The sequence below is a fragment of the Vipera ursinii genome (genome assembly GCF_947247035.1).
Source record: "Vipera ursinii genome assembly, chromosome: 8".
Classification (NCBI taxonomy): Eukaryota; Metazoa; Chordata; class Lepidosauria; order Squamata; family Viperidae; genus Vipera; species Vipera ursinii.
The window spans coordinates 22,248,761-22,267,151 of record NC_139519.1 but is presented as its reverse complement, the minus strand read 5'-3'; the positions used below and the strand labels follow the sequence as shown (position 1 = coordinate 22,267,151).

Genomic DNA, 18,391 nt, shown 5'->3' with positions numbered 1-18,391 from the left:
TTAAAATCCTCTGCTTATTCCTTTGCCAAGATAGGTCACCCAGGAATCTGTCATGCTAGCTCTCCACTTTTTTTTTTCTTCAGGGGAGGTCCAGGCCTTTTATGAAGATCTGAACGGGCGGCAGTATATGAACGAAGTCTTCAACTTCAGTGTGGATAAGCTCTATGATCTGCTGTTCACAAACTCTCAGTTCCTAAGGGATTTCATGGAGCAACGACGGTTTTCTGGTAAGCGCTCCTCAGCAGGTACAGCTAGGTCTTGATTTACAAACCATTTTTCTAGTGACTGTTCAAAGTTGCGATAGCACTGAAAAAACTGACTTGCTGACCGTTTTTCACACTTAAGACCGTCAAAGCCTTCCCCCCCACATGGTCAAAATTCAGAGACTTGGCAACTGGCTCCTATTTTCATGTGGTCCCCTTTTGTGACCTTCTAAGGTCAGTGGGACACGGTGGCTCAGTGGGTTAGGATGCTGAGCTTGTCGATCCGAAGGTTGGCAGTTTGGCGGGTCGAATCCCGAGTGCCGCGTAGCAGAGTGAGCGCCTGTTACTCGTCCCAGCTCCTGCCAACCTAGCAGTTCGAAAGCACGTAAAAATGCAAGTAGAAAAATAGGGACCACTACGGTGGGAAGGTAACAGCGTTCCGTGCGCCTTTGGTGTCTAGTCATGCTGGCCACATGACCACGGAGATGTCCTCGGACAAGCGCTGGCTCTTCGGCTTTGAAACGGAGATGAGCACCGGCCCCTAGAGTCGGAAACCCTTTACCTTTACCTTAAGGTCAATGGGGAAGCCAGATTCCCTTAACAACTGCATTACTAACTTCAGAACTGCCGTGATTCACTTAAGAGTTGCGTCAAGAAAGGCCGTAAAATGGAGCAAAACTCACTGGACAGCTGTCTCACTTAGCAACATAAATTTTGGGCTCAGTTGTGGTCATAGGTTTGAGGACTGCCTGTCTATTGTAAGCAACCTTGTCTCTCAGCTGGCTTCGTCTCACCCATATTGGATTTCAAACCCCTTTTAGACAGAAGCAAGGCACCCTATGTTTTCAACCTTATCTGCAAAGCTTTTATTGTTCTGTGAATGGACCAGGAGTCTCCAACCTATGAACCTTTTTAACCTCCAAAGTATAGCAGTTTCAAAGGTCTGGGTTCCCAAATTTAGACTGGGATGTGGAGAAAAAAAAAGAATCCTCCTAAAATTATTTTAAAATGTTTAAATTCCTGGCCGAAGCAACAATGAGGCCCCACTTCTTTCTGATCATCCAGTCCTGCCTAGTTCTCTTCTCTGACAATATTAGAAAGCTGCGGTTGTAGAAAATAGCTTTTTTTTTCAACTGCAAGAATAAATATTTTCCCTGTTTACGTAATTAGCATTGGATTATTTCTTCAAGAAGCTCAGTTCATTGCAAAAGGGATTACTAGATGGGCTTCAGAGATGGAATCCGCTTTCAGTTTATTCTGGTGGATTTCCCAGAGAAATGCAATCCTCTGAGAAAGTTTTAAGCAAGTTGCTTAAAATCCTCTTAGGTTTTTTTTTAAGTCCCTGTACACAATCAAAATTTAACTATCTACGGTTTTTTAAAATCCCAACAGGACATCTTCAGTTTTGATTGAAGAGAATTAAAGTCCTGCAAGAAACGTTTAAGGACCATCCCAAAGGTGCTTTTTCAAAAGGCAACTGGATTTTATTTTTCCTTGAAGATGTTTCACTTCTTATCCAAGAAGCTTCTTTAGGTCCACACATCTCTGAAGAAGCTAATTGGCTGAGAAGTGAAGGAAAAAACCAAGAAACTCCAGTTGCCTCTTGAAAAAGCACTTTTGGGACAACCGTGACCTGGGTGACTTGAGAATCTCCACAGACTTAAGGACCATCTTACCATTTTATTAGCTTTCTTTTATAATACCTCAGAACTTTCCAAATTTTCTTACGTTGCTTTGGATGAAATTGAGCAAATCGTGGCAGAAGATAGAGGGAGGAAGAATCTGCTTTTGAGGGGGGGAAAATGAAGCCTAGATTGGAGGTTTTCTTTAAGACTGTTTTAGGTTTTTTTGGGGGGGGGGAAATCCTCAAATTTGGAAGGTATTTTTGACTCTTGTGATTTCTTAACGACATGTTGCTGTGCAATCTCTGGATCTGAAAGAATTCAGAAGAAACTCGGTCTTTACAAGAAGAAATTGTCTATGGCTCAGCATCAGTTTTTTTTTTTTTTAGAAAAGGAGGGACCAAGAGCGGTCCTTGGAATAAAATAAAATGAGCCAAGTTAAGGACAATAACGTCCTGTGTCCATTGTGTTGGATCAGCCAGCTAAAGTGGAGGTGGGGTCATCGGCAACACTTGATCCCACTTGGTCATGGGAGAATATTTTTTCTTTCCCTTGGGAACTGAAACTTTATCTCCTCCTTTCTGTGATGCAACATTCCGCCCACCACCACCCCGACCACAAAAAAATCATCCTTCACTTGCCTTTCTCCTTAGATGTTGTTTTTCATCCATGGAAGAAGGAAGAAACTGGCAATCAAAGCAGAGTTATTCTCTACACCATCACGCTCACCAACCCACTGGCTCCAAAAACTGCCACCGTTACTGAAACTCAGGTAAGAGGCTGAGTTTTAGCCCTTTGAAGCCTACAAAGTTGATGGTCTTCTTGAAATAGGAACACTTGAGTATATACGCAACTAAGATGATCCAAGGCCTGGAGACTAAAACATACAAAGAACGGCTACGGGACTTGGGTTTGGCTAGTCTAAAGAAAAGAAGAAATAGGGGAGACATGATAGCAGTGTTCCAGTATCTGAGGAGCTGCCACAAGGAAGAGCGGGGCCAGGTTGTTCTCCAAAGCACCAGAGGGAAGGATGAGAAACAATGGTTGGAAACTGATCAAAGAGAGAAGCAACCTGGAATTAAGGAGAAACGTCCTGACAGTGAGGACCATCAACCAGTGGAACACCTTAACCCCAGAAATCATGGGCACTCCATCACTGGACGTTTTTAAGAAGAGGCTAGACAGTCACTTGTCTGAGATGGTATAGGTTCTCCTGCTTGAGGAAGGGGCTGGACTAAAAGATCTCCAAGGTTCCTTCCAGATTCTATTCTATTCTATTCTATTCTATTCTATTCTATTCTATTCTATTCTATTCTATTCTATTCTATTCTATTCTATTCTATTCTATTCTATTCTATTCTATTCTATTCTATTCTATTCTATTCTATCCTATCCTATCCTATCCTATCCTATCCTATCCTATCCATTGTGTCCTCCTCAGTAGACCAAACTGGGACCATTTATGGTGCTGCTTTTCTCCTCTCCCCAGACAATGTACAAAGCAAGCCAAGAAAGTGAGTGCTATGTTATAGATGCTGAGGTGCTAACTCATGACGTTCCCTACCATGATTATTTCTACACAATTAATCGTTACACATTGACGCGTGTTGCCAGGAACAAATGTCGACTCAGGTGAGTTTCCCTTAACAGTAGGCTGTGACATTAACACGTGTTGTTTATGTTTGACGGCTTCCATCTGAAATAACTTTGGTTGGTGTCTGTTTCTGTGCCTGGAACAATACATTTCCAAAAGTAATTTTTGGTAGCTCCTGAGCCACTTCAGTAAAGATCAGGATATTTTTTTTGAATCTCTATAACTCAGCAATCATCTTTTTTTTTAAAGAAGAAGAAGCCACTTTGGAAAAAGGTTTAGTTCAGGAACAACAGACTTGGTGTGAAAATTTTCAGGGAAACAGATTTGAGCCAACTAAACTTAAGTATATACTTGAGGAACACTCCTTCTTCATGTAGGGTCTTTGAAGATGGTGGCTTGTTTTTTTACTAGCATTTGGACAGCCAACTGATAAACATGAGTAGATACTTGAGAAACTCTTCTTGTTCATGTAAGGTTTTTGAAGATGGTGGCTTGTTTTTTTACTAGCGTCTGGACAGACAACTGATAAACATGAGTAGATACTTGAGAAACTCTTCTTGTTCATGTAAGGTTTTTGAAGATGGTGGCTTGTTTTTTTACTAGCGTCTGGACAGACAACTGATAAACATGAGTAGATACTTGAGAAACTCTTCTTGTTCATGTAAGGTTTTTGAAGATGGTGGCTTGTTTTTTTACTAGCGTCTGGACAGCCAACTGATAGGGAAGCTACAGTGAGCTTAGATAGTCTTTGAGATTTTTTTTCATCTCTATAATTCTTCATTTCAGGGTTTCTACAGAGCTACGTTACAGAAAACAGCCATGGGGACTAGTGAAATCCTTCATTGAGAAGAACTTTTGGAGTGGTCTGGATGATTATTTTCGCCATTTAGGTGAGAAGCCTGCAGAACCACTCTAAAGGAATTACCTTCTTTGCCTTTTCGCTTGTAGGGTATGAAGTTGAACTTGTTGGGGGTCAGCTGTTGGTCTTTAGATCGCAGTTGTTCAACCTTGGCAACTTTTAAGACTTGTGGACTTCGGCTTCCAGAATTCCCCAGCCAGCCAGGGTTCATCACTCCTGCTCTAGATAAAATCTGGAGATTTCTTAAAAGGCCTAGGCTGATAAGTAAGAACTCATATTAAGATTTATCTCTTGCATTTTAATACAGCAGCACTTTTTAAAGGAGATGCACAAGAGCCATCAGAAGAAGGAATCACTCAAGGTCCTTGTCAGAACAGATGAATCGCTTCTGCTCTCTTGAAGTATTAATGCTGGTCCTGACCTAGCAAATAGAACAGCAGTTTGTTGCCCAGCCTGCAGGTTCTGACTGAACCTGGGATTTGCCTCCTATGGAATATTCCTGGATTACACCCCTGAGATTTGTTAGCCATCTGCCTAACAAAAGTCATGCTTTTGTCTAACTTAGGTGGAGAAACAAAGAACCTGTAAATCTTCAGATGGTGCTCATTATATCTTAAACTCCTTCCTCCCAAGTCATCCAGACATTAGGCTCTCCCCCATACAGTTGGCTTCACCCATTTGCAAGATGATTCCAAGCGGACCCTGATGGTTGATGTTTTTTAGACTATTGTTGCCTCACCTATAATTGCATCCTCTCTGGCCTAAACTAGAGATTGAAAAGAGGTCACTGTCTCTTACCAAGCTGAACTATGCCTTTCCTCCCTTGTTCTTCCCCCACCGGTCTTCTCCCCGGCAGAGAGTGAATTGACCAAGACCGAGAGTTCATATCTAGCAGATCTTCACAGACAGTCACCCAAAGAAAAGGCGAACAAACAATCCTCAGTGCGGCGGAGGAAACGACCCCATACACACTTGAGGGGTCCTCATCTGGAGGAAGTACTGAGCCCTGTTACCACTCCCACAGATGAGGAAGTTGTAGGTCGAATCAAGCGTGTGGCAGGTATGGTGTGACCAGTTCCAAAAGGTGAAGCATGACGGGGTTGGTGGGACAGGAAGAGATCCAACTGTATGGTTTTATCAAAGGTGTGACATAGGCATCTTCAGTGGTAGACAATTATATTTCTTGGAGGAATATATATATATATATATATAGATAGATAGATAGATAGATAGATAGATAGATAGATAGATAGATAGATAGATAGATAGATAGATAGATATTTTACATATATAACGCAAGGTTGGGAACCCCCAGGTTGTTGTTCTATGGAGATTCTCCATCCTCCAAGTCACGGTTGTCCCAAAGGTGCTTTTCCAAAAGGCAACTGGACTTTCTTGGGGTTGTTCTTTCCTTGAAAACATTTATCTTCTGAAGAATTGAAGAAGCTTCTTGGATGAGAAGCAAAACGTTTTCAAGAAAACCCCCCCCCCATCCCCCCAAGAAAGTCCAGTTGCCTTTTCGAAACGCACCTTTGGGACTCCAGTTCATTGACCAACTCTGATCCCTCCCTCGGGCTGGTGTGGGAGGTCCATTGATTTTCAACCCTAAGCACAGACCTCTAGAGAGCACACCTTGTTCAGTTTCTGTTGGCTACACTGGCAGTTGAAGACACTTTTGTCTTTGTTCTGCGGCCTGGTTCCAGGGTGCCTTTGCAACAGGAATCTCCCTGTCCCCATCCCACTCAAAGAGCATGTGTGAAACATAGCTCAAAGTTGCACAGCTAGCTTTGAGAAGATAGGATGGGGGGGGGAAAGAACCTCTGATGAAGGTGTCCCTTCAGTCAAGCACATCTGCTCCTTTCCAGGTTCCACTCAAACACGGCACGTCCCTGAAGAAGGTCCCAGCAGCTTCCACTTGCAGAATGTCTCCAAATTGCTGCTTGTTATTAGTTGTGTGTAAGTAACTCCTTGTCCCGGCTCGTTTCTTTTTTCCTCTTCCTCTGCTGTCGATTTATGATGAGTTTCTTTCCTGCTCTTACTCTGCTTCATTTCACAAGTCAAGGCTGCCCAAAAGGCAAGTCTTATCATCGGAGTTGTGGATAAGCCAAAATTGAATTTAACCCTCTGTGGGTACAATTTGATTTTCTTTTCAAACTGCAGCCGCCAACAGCGTCACCTGCTGGTATGAAATGTCCCACAAAGCATCATTGGAAAATGTGATTGTCTTTATCCATGCTAACAGCTCTCCAAGAGAACCTTGGCTTAACCATCTTAATTTTCATACCACACCTTAATTGTTTTGCGACCTACACATTTTTTTTATCGTTATCTTGATTGCCTTCGTGTTCAGGCTTTTCATATGCCAATTGAGACTTGAGTTTGGTGGCAGAGGCTGGAATTGGGGGAGAACATGTAGAAAAATAGATGGCCTGCTTAGATTGTAGCAAGAGCGGGCAACTATGACAACTTTATGACTTGTGGACTTCAGTTCTCACCATGACTGGCTCAGGAAATTCTGGGAATTGAAGGCCCCAGGTAGTAAAATTGTCATAGGTGCCCACACCTGGGTTGGAGACTATAATAGAGTGTAATTCTGACCACCTTCAGGGGAAAGTCAGGAAGAAGCTAAGGATTAGCACCTCTTCCTTCTCCATGCCAGAGGCACTGGTGGCTTCCCCACAATTTTTCAAGCTTCTCCATGGTCCGAATCCTTGAAAGCTTGCATTCTCCTTGAGAAGTCTCTTGGCCAACCTGGTCAACCTACTCAACCTGATCTTCTAATATTTGTCATACCGATGGGTCTAACGCCGATCTGCCTCTGCTGGTTTCTCAAGGTTGGGTGCTTCCCTTACCACCCTGTCACGCTGTGATTTCCCTGCTTTGGGCGTGTCCTTCAGAACTTCCTTTGTGATGTCCTCCTCTCCTAACCTTGGCTTCCCTCCGTCTTTTCTCTTTCCTGCTCCCGTTAGGATTTGCTTCAGGTATTGCCTTCTTTCCCATTTTATCACTTTCTTTCCCTCCTCTTTCTCTCTTTGCATCTCAGTTGGTAAGCTGTCTCTCTTTCGCTCTGGCTGCCTGATCTCGGCTTAGATTTTCTGGTTTTCTGTTCTTGGGCTGAAGCTTTTGTTATTTATTTTGGCTTTTACCTTTTTTCCTTTTCCTCTTTTTTTTAAAAAAAACCCCAAACAAAAAACAAAACCCTTTGCATCCTTTTCTGTTCTTCAAACTGAACACAAGTGAAAATTGAGCCAAGGCTGCCTCTCGCTGCCTCTCGTTTCCTCCTGCTTCCTTTGATGTAAAGCGCAACTTTTTTTTGCCAGAATCGTCTTTGAGTGATGCACAGTGAGAAATATGGACTAGACCAGGGGTCGGCAACCTTGGCTCTTTTATGACTCGCGGACTTCAACTCCCAGAATTCCCGAGCCAGCTATGCTGGCTCGGGAATTCTGGGAGTTGAAGTCCGCGAGTCATAAAAGAGCCAAGTTTGCTGACCCCTGGACTAGACGAAAAGGACCCACAAGCGGACAATCAAACCCTATCATAAACAAAGGATAAAACCCAGGATGAGCAACTACCATGAGCTGTGCTTTAAACCAGGTGTGTCCAACCCTTGGCAATGTTAAGACTTCTGGACTTCAACTCCCAGAATTCTTTGCCGGGCTGGAGAAGGCTGGGAGTTGAAGTCCACAAGTCTCAAAGTTGCCATGGTTGGACATCTCTGACCTAAAGGCTCTTGATGTTTTTAACGAGGTGGGTTCACGTATACCTTTTTGGGAAAAAGTGTTTCACCGGGTGACAAGTATCATGGAGAAGACCTCTGCCTTGCTCACAGCCTATGTTCCATGCAAGGAATAGGGGGTTTCCTGATTAGTGGGGCTTGGTTTTGACAAACCTTTGCCTCCAACATGACAGTGGACGACAGACTCTTCCCGGTCTCAGGATTTGACTTTTTTCTCTAACTCTTCCTGGTTTTGAGCAGTTTCAAAAATTAACCTCTTAAGGGCCCACATTCAGCCTTAGAGCAATTTTTTCTTAACTGGGATTCCCCAAGAGATGATGGTGACTAAAAAAAAAGAATACACTTTTGTAAAAAAAAAACCTATGCACCATACCGGACTTCTTATTAATCATGTAAACGTAGCATAAGAGCTTGTAGATATAATGATTTTAAGGAAGGGGCTCCCTAAGAGTTGAAAATGATCTCAAAAGGGTCTTCTAAAGCAGAACCTTAGAAAATGTTAACTGAAAATTCTGGGAGTTGCAGTCCACACCTCTTAAAAGTTGCCCAAGTTTGAAAAACACTGTTGTAGAGTTAGAAACGTGGAGAAAGACTGCCCTAGAGGTTGGCCATTATTGCACATCCCCGAAGGCCTGCAAAGGTTGCTTTGTTCTAACTGGGCCAATGGTGTGAAACAGCTCCCCTAACCCACCCCTTGCACCCCAACATTTGATCACCTCCTACCTTGTAAGACTTCAGGAAACCATTAAAAACAGAACTGGTGCAGGGACCCTTTCCATCGCAAATGCTGCCGTCTGCATTTATCGCTTTTTGATCCCTTATTTTATGATTTGAGCCCTGCTTCAGATATTGTGTCTTTGTGATGCAAAATTGCTGACGCTTTATTGTTGAAGCCCCTCCCAGTTTCTTGATCGCAGCCATTAAAAAAATGGTGGCTCAGGGAACAAGAATTGCTACTAAGACTGCTTGTTGATATATATATATATTCTCTCTCTCTCTCTCTCTCTCTCCATTGTCCCCCAGTTTGGTGCTTTTGGTCATCCTGAATATGTTGCTGTTCTACAAGCTGTGGATGTTGGAATACACCACTCAAACCTTGACCGCATGGCAGGGGCTACGTTTACAGGAAAGGTAACAGATGCAGACAGAGGGTTAGATACCAATGGTGACCTAGCCCAAGACTCTCTTAACTACATTCTTTATACATGGGGACTCTTTCTTTTTTCCCTTTCTTTCTTTCTTTCTTTCTTTCTTTCTTTCTTTCTTTCTTTCTTTCTTTCTTTCTTTCTCTTTCTTTCTTTCTTTCTTTCTTTCTTTCTTTCTTTCTTTTTCTTTCTTTCTTTTTCTTTCTTTCTTTCTCTCTCTCTCTCTCTCTCTCTCTCTTTCCTTCCTTCCCTCCCTCCCTCCCTCCCTCCCTTCCTTCCTTCCTTCCTTCCTTCCTTCCTTCCTTCCTTGCTTCCTTCTCAATAACTCCTGGTGACTTACTATTCAAAAAAACAACAACAAAAATCTCAAGAATAGCAAAGTTGGAAGGGACTATATTTATTTATTAAATTTGTTTGCCACCCATCTCATCACAATATTGCAGTCAGAGCGTTAAAAGCATTTTAAAACAATTTAAAAACACGCAAAATAAATATACATAGCAGCCGAGATACTTGGCCAGTTAACAAGAAAGCCAGGAAATGGGGCCCTTGAGATATTCAGCACCCCAGTCTTGGGAATATAGCCAGATTTTTAATGGACTTATGAAAAGGCTAACAGGCTTAGGACCATTCTGATCTCCAACGGGAGGGTGTTCCAGGGGCCACTGCAGAAAAGCCCATCTTCTAGTCCCCACCGGGCGACACTCCTTAGCTGATGGGATCTGCAGCATGTCCATTCTTACGTTTAAAGCCGTTTACTCACCAGGGTTTCCTCAAGGAACTCATGTTGGCATGCAAGATACTCTGCCGTGTAACATAATTTTGGCTGTAAGAAAGGATCCCAGCTGGCTTTTATTTCTCTCTTTGTTTCTTGGTCTCAACAGGTTGCCCCAATCTCAGACTGAGTGGGCCCAGTTGTTAGAGTCCCAGCAGAAATATCATGACACAGAGCTCCAAAAATGGCGAGAGATCATCAAATCATCAGTAGTTCTCTTAGATCAGGTGAGAGCTACCTTCAGCCTAGGGGAGAAGCCATGGATTGAGGGCAGATTGAAGGCAAGTCAAGCGAAATAGCAAGCCACTTTGGCCTGTGTTTTAATTTCTTCCATTTAGGTAGGAGAAGTGGCAAAACCTGGGGGCAGAGTTAAAAGAGGGATCAGCTTAGAATCCTTACATAACCACAAGTGAATTAAGTCTAATCTCCCTGGAATTCCATTCACCCTTATCTAACACCTAGCAGGTGCTAAATTGTTAGCTGAGAAGGTTCCTGTGCATAGGCATGAGTAACAATAAATCAGATTAACTAGACATTCACGTGTGGACCTGATCTTTCATGCCTGACCATTTATGTCCAGTCTTTCTTCCCAAGTTGTGCAGGATCCCATCTGTGAGATTATCTTTTGTTTTGTACTCACAATAACAGTTACATTAGCTAGCTTGGGTTGAGAGATACTAAAGTAAGGCAAAATCACTAGCAAACTCTACGAGAGGATTAAATCCTGGCCTCTCCAGTCAATGCCTTGCTCTTTTCACCACATATTCAAGTATCCTTACGGAATGGATATTCCAACACACCCCCCCCTCCCTAGTTCTTACTTCCAGGTCTGGCCCTCTTTTATTCATATGTAGTGGAGACATCTGATGCCCCGGATACCATCTGGGTTCTGCCATAAATCTGCTAGGCCTTGTTGAGTTGCCACACAGCTCTTCCACAGTTGTGTTGCTTGCATGCCGATTTTTGAGCGTCAGCCTCCAGGCAACCTGTTTTGTGTTTTCAAGATGGTGTATTTGCTTTACAGATGAAGGATTCCCTCATCACCCTTCAGAAAGGCATCGGCTCTCGCGAACATCGGCCCGAGTCGGATGAGAAACGGAAACGGTTCTACTAGCAGGCGGGAACATATATGGCCAGAGGATTGCGTGCAATATATGTACATAGAGAATGAATATCATCACCGAGGAAGGGCCAAAATGTGATGGAGGAATTGGGCTTTTCCGGCACTGAGGCATTGTGGGAAAATCCACTCCGGGCCCTCCTGGATTCGTGCATCTTTCTTGGCATTTTCCTGGCTCTTTGTTTATTTATCTGCCTCTCTTGGGCGGGAGCAGGGAAGATGTAGGAAGCCATGAAATCCTCCTTTGGAGCTGATCCTTCACTAGTCTTGGCACAAATGGCCTATTTGTTCTGGCATGGAGGAACTGTTGTGTTATTTTTCTCGGCAAGAATGCGGTTGGCCGGCTTCCCCGGGCGAGTCTTCAAGCCAGCTGCCAAACAGAGCATTGTTGCTTGTTTTCACAGGATCCCTTTGCGGGATTTCTCTTTTGTTGGCAAGTGGACTTGGCACATGCTTCCCCCCCACCCATGCTGCTATACTTCGGCGGAGAGTGGCCGCCCCATTGTGTGATGGGATGAGTTTGTTTGAGGAGATAGACAGGAAGCTGTTTGTGTGTGTGGAAGGGCCTTGTGTTCAGCTCACTCAGGTGCTAACTCCCTTTGTGAAGGATGAGTTCTGCCATCGGGCAATTTTGCCCGATGGCAATTTTGCAACCTGTGGACTTCAGTTCCCAGAATTCTGGGAGTTGAAGTCCGTAGCTCATAAAGCTGCCATTGTTGGCCACCCCCAAGTCACGTTTTGTCCCTCTCCTTGTTTCAGCTTGAAGGCATCTTCTCTGTCTGTTGAATCCTTTGACCTTTGCAGCTTCAAGTAGTTACTCGAGAGAGCTGACGCTCTGCTTAAAGGGCTATCTGTACTTGCAGAGATACCAATGGAGACCCAGATCAAGGGAGCTTGTTCTCATGTGTAAATGTCCAAGCCTTCCTACAGCAAAACAAAACAAAAAGGCAACAACGGATTGAGCTACCAGCCAGGAACATGTCTCAGCTCAGCAAGGGGCTTAAAACGTCTGTTTTGTAGTCTTAGTTCCAAATTTTGTGTTTATTTAAGCTGTCTTGTTTCTTGTACCCATGAAGAATTGAGGAAGAAGCATAAAGAGAAATAATTTTGCTTCTAGTAGTGAGAGATGGGCTTTACCCTGATGTATCTGTCGGCTTAGGCCATGGCAAGTCACTGTGCATTCACACAAAGGTTCTTGTAAAAGTCTGAAGGTTTCTGGGGGTACATTCAGCATTTGTTTGATGTGGACCCAGACTCCAAATTCAAGGATGCATGTTGATGCTTTAAAGCAGGGGTGTCCAACCTTGGAAACTTTTAAGATCTGTGGACATGCTGGCTGGGGAATTTGGGGAGTTGAAGTCCACAAATTAAGTTGCCAAGGTTGGACATCCCCCCCATCCCTTTAAAAAAGGCCTTCTTGGTGGTCCCTAGCAATCAAAGGCCAAAGCATGGCATCCCAGCAAAACACAGACCTAAGAACATTTTTTTTGGCTGAGCTTTGAACAAGAAAGTACAAAAGTGTTCTGTTTTTAGGATTTTTCCTTGAAAAACAACAACAACAACAACACATACCACTTGAAAGAATCCACCAAACAACGATGCTGTCTTTGTGGATTTGGTCAAGGCAGCCTTTCTCTAATTGGGAAATGAAGCAAACTTGAAGGTGGTCTGTGGGTGGCAGGTCAGTTTTGTCGTGCAAAAAGCAATATAGTTTTCTAGGCGGCCAAAGCCGAGCGTGGATTTTCTCTGCCTCCTAGTGAAAAACCAGAAGTTTCCAGGGAAGAAATCAAATGAGATTTCCATTTTTCAGGCTTCCTCTTGATGGTGAGCCTCGGTGTTTAACTGATCTGCACCAAAAACGATCTTTTGGGGGCAACTACGATCAGCCTATTGCTTCTATGTAGATTACCGACCCACAAAGAGAAATCCTACTTGGCATGAATTCTTTACCTGAATTGGGCCTTTTGGGGGATGAAAGTTGCCATCTTCTCTCTACACGCTGTTGAAAGATGAAAAGGAGCAAACGTTAGCCAAACCACCCATCTCCTCCTCCTTGATTGACTGATAGAGACGCACCACGAGAGAACCTCAAAACCAGACAGCCAAGCAGGTCAGCCCAAGGCAGAGCCCATTTCTAGACGTTCTCCATGTTTCCAGGATGTTGATCAACACAACTGCAAGCTATCTGCTGCTTAGGCACCCCAAGCTGTATGATTTTACAGAGGAGCAAATGCTCAACAGGTTGGAAGTGAATGAAACTTGAGGGGGGGGGTTGGTTTTTTTTTTTTTGAACATGCTCCCCTGGAGAACCAGGAAAGTTTTTTCTTCCTGAATTTGTTTTGGGTGGGTTTTTTGTTTTGCTAGTTGGCTGGGCTAACTGGCAAGAGATAGCAAGCAGAGACAAACATTGCAGGAGTCAAAGATTCGTTAGGAGGCCAGAATGGCTGATGGTCACCAGTAGGAGAAAAGTCCGAGGGCAGCCAGAGAAGACTCTTGACAGTAAATCTGGGAGACTTTTAACTTGGGGAGGACTTCTTAGATTAATTTATTGCATAAATATATATATTTTCGTGCAGCTCTGCTGATTGGCAATCTTTGGGGACGTGTTTGTTGCTTGTTGAAGGGCCCCCCGAATCTTTTCATGGTGATTAGAGTCAGGCTTGGGGCCACTGAGAGCTTTTCATTCAAAATAGTAGAAGCCTCGGATGAATCTTCTCAAGGCGAGGAAAGCGGGGGGGGGGGGGAAGAGAGCGAATGTGAGGTTTGGCTTCCCGAAAACGTTAACGAGGGTGTTGTGCATTACTGTTATTTAAACAAAAATATTTCCTTTGAAAGGGTGGGCGGGCACAATGGTTTGCAGGACAGACTGAAGGAAAGTGTTTAGCGTAGCATTTTTATTTGGCGTGATTTTTAAGAGACATTGAAGAGAACTTGGGATTTGGGGTCATTTCATAACCGAGCGTTAGCAGACTCACCCCAACAAAATGTATTCTCCCTTTTTCTTTTTCCCAAGAAAGTCTCAAAACTCTCTTTTTTTCCCCCCTGGGGGTGTGGGGTGGGGTGCAGCTGCATTGTTTTTAATCCCTCAAGAGTTTTGCCCATCAGCCTAAACTGTTGGTTGTTTTTTTTTTGCTCCGTTTGGAATAGAGTTAACGGTAGGGGAGATGTTCAGGGTTTTAAATACATTTACCAGTAAGTGGATTTTGCTTAGTTTATATGCAGGGTTAACATTCAGGAGACCTATACATGTGTGAAAAGGACCTGGGTCTCCCTCTCAATTTGTCAATGAAGGAATTTGTTTGCATGAAGAGAGAGAGAGAGAGAGAGAAAAAAAAAAACAACCATCTGCATGGCTGTTTCTCCTCCCTGGTTGAAGTGAATTAGGCTGTGGTTGCAACTGTGTCAGAAAGAACTTCAGTGTGTCATTCAGAAAGGACTATTTTTGTGGGGGGGGTGGGGTGGAGAGGTGGAACACAGGCTTGAGAAGCAAATGCCTCTGCATTCTTGAAATCCACTGTAGCTCATCTTGTTTGTTCCTTTGCCTGAGCCCAAGGGAAACACTCCACAAACAAGGAATGTTATGATTTATTCGTTTTAACCAAGTTAGCCTGTTTTGCATCATTTCATCTCTTCCCCCCAATCCCCCTATCTGTCCTGATCCTGACCCGGTTACCTGTAACTTATTATTTTTTTTTACAGTCATGTCAAACTCAACTGCCTTGGCTTCTCTTCACTCTTGTTCTGTGTCACCCATGTTTCTCGTTGTCGGTGAGAGTTGTGGTCAGCAACTCTTGGGGTTTTTTTGACTATGCATTCTGCGCCAGTAAGCTGTCTTGTTATGGAAGGGCTTTGCCAAGGGACACTTGGTATCTAGAAATACTTTCTGTGGTCTCCTTCCTTCACTTCCAGCTTTGATTTCTAGGCTGTGAAGTCCAAGGGTTACAGTTTAAACATAGCTGACCGTCCCCTTTGGCTCCTGCAGCAGTTGAATCCATAAAAATCCACTGTTGGCTTCTCACGTTTGTAGCAGAGAGCATCAGAGGTACCAAGGACTTCTTCTGCTGTGAGACTGGGACCTCCAGACTTTCCAAAGGTCTTGGTGATCCCTTCGTGTTCCCTAATGATCAATGTTCTGGTGTGAATCTTTTGTTTCCTCATGTCCACGCCTTTCTCCTGAGGGTGTTCCTCGCACTCTGCTACCTGGCTCATGCTGGTGGAAGCACAGATGACTCTTCCTCCTGTGCCATTCATCGCTAGATGTGCCAATCAGCCAAATAAAAGGGTTAACTGTCACAGCTGCAGCCACCCACCCAGCTTACTGAGGTTCTCCTCCACCCCTTTTTTGAACACAGCAACATGGGACAGCTGTTGGCTCCTTTAGGATTCTTGCCCTCTGGGGCCTGACTTGATGCTAAGGGCTTCGACTTCAGGCCAACGGGGCATCCTGGAACGGTAAGGAGGAAGGCACGTTCTCCCTTCTTTATCAGCCTCAATCTGTCGCTCTTTCTGACCACGGCTGTTGCGAAGACAATGGTGGTGATGGTGATTCTCAGTGTTTACATTACCTCATTTTACTTTGGGTCAGTTGAGGTGTGGCGAGGTTTGGAGGAGAGTCTTCCCGACTTCAGATTTCCAATTGGGTATTGGTGGCCTATCATTACAGGGTACCACGGGATGTTCTGGGGATTTTTCTCCATGGGTCAAATTCTCCTCGTGATGTTGGGGGGGGAAACCTACTCAATGTCCAATAATCCAGCTCCAAAACAGGAACACGTAGCCATCTCGTGATAGTTCCCTGCATGAATAAGGACGGTGGGAATCCACCCATCTCTCTTCTTCCCCCCTTTTTCTTACCTTAAGCATGACATTTGGGATGAACTCCCCCCTCCCCACAACTCACATTCTTAAACTGCCACTATTCTCCAGCTACTTTTTGACTCTCTAAAGAGAGGAAGATTTTTTTTTCCCAAAAGGGGAACTTTCAAGGGACTGGACAGAAGGCCAAGTAATATATCCTTTCCCACTTTCCCTGCATTCATTTCAGATGGAAGGATCTGGGACAATTATAGCATAATTCTGTAGCCAGGCCACATGCTAAAGATCCCTTCCCCCCCCCCTCCACCCCCGATTGTGTGTATGCGTGTGTGAGGTTGTGTGCGCAAGCGTGCGTGTGCATAGGATCTGTCTGTGCGAGTCTGTCTCTATACTAAACTTTGCGCTGTGCGCGAGGTCTAATCTTAAGTTGATTACAAAAATAAAAACGAAAAAACAGAAAACAGAAAATCATCAACCACCACAAAGCTTGACTTGATAGAAGCTAGGAGTTATCAAGGCTACAAAGCCAAAATCTTAATGTAAAGTAGCTAGACAAAAGAAATGGAATAAAAAGTATGAATAAAATATAATGAACAGACGACAGTAGGTGTCATTGCTTTTTTATTATCATCGGCGCTGTCGTGATTTCACTGTTTCACGGCTGCCTCTTTCTACAGTCACTACGCCTTGTTCTTAGTGCATTTCCCCTCAGAGGCAAAGTCATTTGAACCAAGGGTCTTCTGTGGGCTGATACCCAGGCAAGGGCTAACTCCACACAAACTGCTCAATTGGGAGACGGACCCGCTCAAAGCTTTGTCTTAAATTATGGAAGCCAGTAAAATTAGGAAGCATTTATCTCTGGAAAAAACTTGCTGGGTTTTGTCTGAACTATTGCCTTTTTGAGACTAGTACCCTTCGTTGCTATTGTCAGTCTAGAAAAAGGACTCTAGTACAGAGGTGTCCAACCTTGGCAACTTGAAGACTTGTGGACTTCAACTCCCAGAATTCTGGGAGTTGAAGTCCATAGGTCTTCCAAGTTGCCAAGGTTGGACATCCCTGCTCTAGTACGTGGCTAGACTAGATTAGGAAGTGGATCTTCACTAATGTCAACATGTAAGATTTTTTTTTGAAAGAAATTAAGAAACAAACCTTTGCAGGAAGAGTGAGACATCCATGGTTCTTCCCAGGTGAGTTTTGTTGCTTTGGGTCTCGCCAGATCCATACGGCATGGCTGAGAGATGTGGGCCCATGTCTGGAAGACCACAGATTTACCCATCTCAACATTACCACTAGTTCTCTCCACCCTGCACTAGATGGTTGGGAAACCTTCAATCTGAATGAAGAAGACTAGGAAAACTTGGAAGAAGTCGGCGCATTCAGCTCCCAAGGCTTCAATAGCTCTACCTCATGGAGCGCATTAAAGCAAACTGGAATTTTAAATATCAAATGATCCAATATCATTTTTTAAGCCATTGGGCATTAATTGGCTGCCTTCTCTTTCTTATCTCCTCTTCCAGTGGGGAAGGGAATGGCTGCAATTGCAGATTTTCTCCAAGGTTTTATTATTATTATTATTTGCTTAGGAATAATCAAATGATGGATGGAATAGTCTCAAAAATAAAGATGGGCAGTTTGTTCTGAGCTTCGTAGGACTACACAGCAATCAGACACCTGCCCCACCCGCCAAAAAAAAAAAATGGTCACAGCAAGTTATACAACAAGGAAACGTACGGTGTGAATAAGGAACCAAGCGTAAGCTTCCTTCTAACCACATGCGTGCTGTGTACACCTATGCAAAGCCATCAGGATCAAAAGCTTCAGTTTTGCTCCTCAACCTGAAGCCGAAAACTCGTGAACAGTCACTAAGTGGTGAAGCACACCTAGAAAATAAGCTTGATTTAGCCCTGTTTTTCATAGCTGCTTCAACTGCAGCCAGCTGAAAGAGGTTTTCGGAAGATCTTTTTGTATTCCTCTTTCTGGATGGGAATGTGGCGTGTGGTGACTGACGATTGCTGGCATTTAACTATCGTAAGGGAAACTTATCTCTAAAGCTGAATTATAAGTCTCTTTTCAAATGGTAAGCCAGGCAGGGACCCACTACTGTAAGAATAAACGTGCATAGGTGAAGTTGACCCCAGTCAAAAAAGATTTATCAAAAATTATGACTGGAAGGTAATTGTTTCTCCCTTAACTCGCGAAGGAAACAAGGATGAACACGCCACTGCTCCAACCATAGGATAGGGAGCCTCCAAACTTGGCCACTTTTAAGACTTGTGGACTTCAGCTCCCAGAATTCCCCAGCCAGCATGGGGAATTCTGGGAGTTGAAGCCCACAAGTCTGAAGCTGGATAACCCTGGTCTAGAGAAAGCAATAGAACACTGTAGAGAAGCTACCTCTCATTCTTGAATATTGGATGCAAAAAAACTTTTAAACCCCCCCCCCAAAACAAACTCCTCTATTCTATAAAAATATACGTATAGGTCAGTTCTAGTTGATCCTGGTTTCACCCTATCAATTT

The 18,391-nt window shown here is 43.8% G+C and overlaps 1 protein-coding gene across 2 annotated transcripts in view; it reads left to right on the top strand.

Moving 5' to 3' along the window:
- Positions 1–16,573, top strand: part of GRAMD1B (GRAM domain containing 1B) — a gene marked incomplete at its 5' end in the record, with an annotated part of 100,089 nt that extends 83,516 nt beyond the window's left edge. Inside the window, 9 exons of one of the 2 annotated variants that reach the window (XM_083368615.1) lie at positions 84–227; positions 2,479–2,597; positions 3,315–3,457; positions 4,206–4,309; positions 5,135–5,338; positions 6,144–6,234; positions 9,041–9,148; positions 10,047–10,164; positions 10,962–16,573. In XM_083368615.1, the coding sequence (XP_083224741.1) occupies positions 84–227; positions 2,479–2,597; positions 3,315–3,457; positions 4,206–4,309; positions 5,135–5,338; positions 6,144–6,234; positions 9,041–9,148; positions 10,047–10,164; positions 10,962–11,051 (1,121 nt within the window). In that variant the 3' untranslated portion in view covers positions 11,052–16,573. Of the gene's footprint in view, positions 1–83; positions 228–2,478; positions 2,598–3,314; positions 3,458–4,205; positions 4,310–5,134; positions 5,339–6,143; positions 6,235–9,040; positions 9,149–10,007; positions 10,165–10,961 lie in introns of both variants that reach the window. The other variant, XM_083368616.1, reaches the window with a different exon arrangement.
- Positions 16,574–18,391: the final 1,818 nt, after the last annotated feature.